The sequence below is a fragment of the Amblyraja radiata genome, chromosome 1, assembly GCF_010909765.2.
Source record: "Amblyraja radiata isolate CabotCenter1 chromosome 1, sAmbRad1.1.pri, whole genome shotgun sequence".
Classification (NCBI taxonomy): Eukaryota; Metazoa; Chordata; class Chondrichthyes; order Rajiformes; family Rajidae; genus Amblyraja; species Amblyraja radiata.
In genome coordinates, this window is record NC_045956.1 from 186,709,017 (window position 1) to 186,713,479 (window position 4,463).

General features: G+C 49.3%; 1 protein-coding gene across 1 annotated transcript; it reads left to right on the forward strand.

Annotated features, from left to right (window-relative positions):
- Positions 1-3,727: 3,727 nt before the first annotated feature.
- On the forward strand, positions 3,728-4,224 carry rps19 (ribosomal protein S19). Its single transcript, XM_033036050.1, is given in 1 exon segment — positions 3,728-4,224. A coding segment is annotated over 1 exon segment (438 nt). The 5' UTR covers positions 3,728-3,756; the 3' UTR covers positions 4,195-4,224.
- The last annotated feature ends 239 nt before the right edge of the window (positions 4,225-4,463 follow it).

Here is a 4,463-nt window from a genome sequence, read left to right on the forward strand (position 1 = left end):
TGGGTGTGCCACTGGAACTGATGCATGGTTCTAATGGGAGAGACCTGCTGATAATAGAAGTTAGGCAACTGTGGAGCACAATCAGTGGAACAATCTTCAGTTGAAACCAGCATCTGTAGTTCCTTCTTACACACGTACAAAGGGAGATTTCAGTTTTCACAAGGACTATGAGAAGGGAAAGAAATCAAGTAGTGAAGAGGGAGCCCAGTCCATAATACAGACCACCCTCCGCACCATCTCGACAAAATGACCAAGAAATGAAGTTAGGAAATGCTGGAACAGGCAACAGGTTTAATTTTGTATTTCTGATATTCTGACATATGGCCTGGAGCTGTCCCAAGATGTTATACAATGTTAACATAACTTTCTGTTTATGATGTATAAAAATGACCTGGTTGGTTATTAAGTTTGCAGATGCCACTAAGATGGTTGGGGTCGTTGACTGTGAGGAAGGCTGTCAAGGTATCAAGCGGGATGTAGATTTGCCACAGAAATGGATGGAGAAATGGCAGGTGGAGTTTAATACGAACAAGTTTGAGGTGCTGCAATTTGGGAGATCAAATGTAAGGGGAAAATATGCAATGAATGGCATTGAGAAGCCGGGTGGCGGGTCCCCACTGCCAGACTTGGGATCGGAGATCGCAACTTCAGATGGGAACCCGTCGAGCTGATACTGCGGCCAAACTTAAGGTCCCATCTTCAGGGTGAACCCGAATGGAAAAACTGCCATACAGAAGACGATGGATCGCAGCCTGCAGGAGGAAGTGGCCGAGCCGGCTCCCTGTTAGTGGACCCAGCGGGCCGCCAGCCTGGAGTGGGAAAGCTGCCATGCTGGCCACTGCTGGTCTTCCGGAGGTTGGAGCCTGTGGAGTCCGGGCAAGGACTAAGGCTGGTGGAAGAGGAAAGGGAACTGGGGACTGGCCTACTGCTGCCTGGTGGTCAGCTGTGGGATGTTAAAGCATGGCTAGAACCACAGAAGCATAGTGTGAAACTAGAGCCATATGTCAAAAACTAGAGGCATAGCTTTAAGGTCAGTGGGGATGTGTGGGGTAAGATTTTACGCAAGAGTGTTTGGTGCCCGCAACACAACGCCAGGTGTTGGAGGAAGGAGGTACAATGGTAGTATTTAAGAGGCTCTTTAATGGGCATAAGGATATGGAGGCAATGAACATGGGGAAGGAAACACGATTCCCACTGATTGGTCTCCCTCTGTGCAGGTACATTATTCCATGAAAGTGCCGATAGAGGTAGGCAGGGTGGTGAAGCAAACATTTCACGGGCTTGTCTTCTGTTTGTTTTATGTGGGGTGTGGGGGAGGGGTCGAGGGAAACTTTTTTCGATCTCTTACCTTTCTGGAGATGAGATTGTTTTCCGGATCGTATCTGTGCGATACAGGTCTATGACTTTAAGTAGGGTTATGCTCCAAATTCATTAAAAAACATTGTCAGCTGGAGTATTGTGCAATTTAAATCACTATAAGAAATATGTGTCTGAAAGTGGCAACACAAGTTCATAGAGTGGTAAAGAAGGTACACCCTGTATATGGTTCCCTTTTGAACACGCCCTGTATATGGTTTGCTTGCCCTCATCGTTGATGCGCATTGAGTATAAGAATCTAAAATTACTACCAAAGTGTTTGCCCACACAGTCAGTACACCTCTCCTACACTTGTCTCCCGCACTAAGATTATCCCGCAGAAAATGATCCCAGCCTAACCCAGGAGCCTTGTCACCCCAGACAGTTTAATGACGCCCGCACATCCCCCCCCCCCCCCTCCTTCCACCTCAACTCACGCCTGGGCACCAAAGCAGCTCAGGAGGCGAACCCTGAGCTCCGTCTCCCAACAATATGATGTGCACATCCATCCATATTCAAAGATTTCATCTCCCGTCTCCCCGCAGTGTGTAGACATGGCAGTAAATTCAATTAAAATATATCAAACCTGTGTGTTTCAAACAATTCATAAGTATAACTGCTCTGGCACTGGACGGTGCGCATTTTCCCTTTGTAGGTCGCATCAATAGATGCGGCCGCGCTGAATTCTATCTTTAAATCAAAGCCGCAGGATGGAGATGTCTTCTTTAACACTGTTGCTTATTAAAACACCTTCATTCAGGGTTTGGCTCAAGAGTAACTCGGGAGACGAACTTGGAACATCGCAGAAATGACAAGTAAACGGCAAATTTGTCATACCCGTGGGAACTCGGTTAAATTCTTGATCATACACTTGGAATCTCGTACACAACCACGAGTCTTTCACGCGGGGTACCTTGTGGGTCAGCTCGCACCGTGAGACAGAGCTATAAGGAGAGGTTGGACAAACTTGGATTGTTCTCTTTGGAGTGTCAGAGTTTGAGGGTAGAAATAAATGAAATTATGAGAGGCATTGATTTTTTCATCAGTTTACAGACACTCAAGCCACCTGCTTTTTGTGGCCTGTAGGAGCCTGTGCTCTGTATATTCAAAGGGTGAGACTCTTTGAGGACTTGGAGAGGCTACTCTGCAAGTTCTGGTTGTACTTCAATCCCATGCACCTGATCTTTGGAGATCTGGTGTGGAGAGGAAGTGAGTGGATTGAAGTCCTCCTGGTTGGTCCGTTTCTTGGCCTGGCTATTGTGGCCATTCGTAGGTCTAAGCAAACGGCCTTGAAGGGACCACCTGACAGCCAACTTCCTGCCCCTCTTCCAATGGAGGTCCATATCTGGATGTTCCTGGAGAGGGTTAATTCAGAGTCTCCTGGCTCCTGGAGGTCTTCAATGAACTGCAGGGACTCAAGTACATGGACCAAAATGACAATATTGTAATGTAAATAAATAACAAGGTAGACAAAAATGCTGGAGAAACTCAGCGGGTGAGGCAGCATCTATGGCGCGAAGGTGGGGCGGGACGATGAAAGGAAGAGTCTGAGAGTGGGCTGTGGGAGAGCTGGGAAGGGGAGGGGAAAAGGCGGAGAAAGCCAGGACTACCTGAATTTGGAGAAGTCAATGTTCATACCGCTGGGGTGTAAACTACCCAAGCGAAATAATATCACCTCCAATTTACGGTGGGCCTCACTCAGACCATGGAGGAGGCCCAGGACAGAAAGGTCGGATTCGGAATGGGAGGGAGAGTTGAAGTGCTGAGCCACCGGGAGATCAGATTGGTTATTGCGAACTGAGTGGAGGTGTTGGGCGAAGCGATGTAGAGCAGCTGACACCAAGAGTAGCGGATGCAATAGATGAGGTTGGAGCAGCTGAACCTCTGCGGCACCTGGAAAGACTGCTTGGGTCCTTGGATGGAGTCAAGGGGGGAGGTGCAAGGGAAAGTGCCAGGAGAGCGATGATGGAAATGGGAGGAGGGGGGGGGGGGCATGTAGGGGGACGGCGTTCCCATAGTTTTCAGTTTCCAGTTTCCATCCAGTGTGTGAATTCGCAGCTTTATCCTGCGCTACTTAATCCAAGGGTGAGCGAACATGCGGACACACTGACAAAAACAACGATCATAGAGCGGAATAGGTGACATTTCGGGTCGAGACCCTTCTTCAGACTGAGTCAGGGGAAAGAGGACCAAGAGATATAGATGGTACTAAGGACAAATGAATGGAAGATATGCCTATACCTCCTGTTTCCCTTTCCCTTGACTGTCAGTCTGAAGAAAGGTCTGGACCCGAAATGTCACCTATTCTGCTCTATGATCGTTGCTTTCTTCCGTCTATTCAGGCGTTCGTTCGCTCTTGGTGCCGGCGCTTCTCTCTGGTGCAGCCGAGAAAGAAACGAGATGCAGTGTGTCACGGTGAAAGACGTAAATCAGCAGGAGTTTGTACGCGTGCTTGGAGTCTTCCTCAAGAAGTCAGGGAAACTGAAGGTACCAGACTAGGTGGTCATGATCAAACTGGGCAAACACAAGGAGCTCGCCCCTTACGATGAGAACTGGTTCTATACCCGCGCTGCCTCTACTGTGCGTCACCTGTACCTGCGAGGAGGAGTGGGCATGGGGGCTATGACCAAGATTTATGGTGGACGTCAGCGTAACGGGGTGAAGCCCAGTCATTTCAGCCGCGGCTCCAAGCCCGTGGCCCGCAAGGACATGCAGTCTCTCGAGGGGCTCAAGATGGTGGAGAAAGACCCCAACGGGGGGCGGAAGCTGACTCCACATGGACGGAGAGACTTGGACAGGATCGCTGGTCAGGTTGCTGCAGCCAGCAAAAAACACTGAGAAAACGATGTGACATGTTTTACCAGAGCTTCTCCCCTCAGACTCCGCCAAACACATACACACACACACACACACACACACTCACTCACCCACACAACGATCGAGTGTGGGAGACGGAGCGGAGGTCGTCCCCCTTGAAGGCCAGAGATCTCCAGGTGGGATCGTTTTCTCCAGCCGCCATGTTCTGGAACTTCAAGGAGCCCAGCGGAGCGATCCATTGTGACGTCATCAGCGAGACCATCTCATTTATTTGAGATTTGTAAGCATTT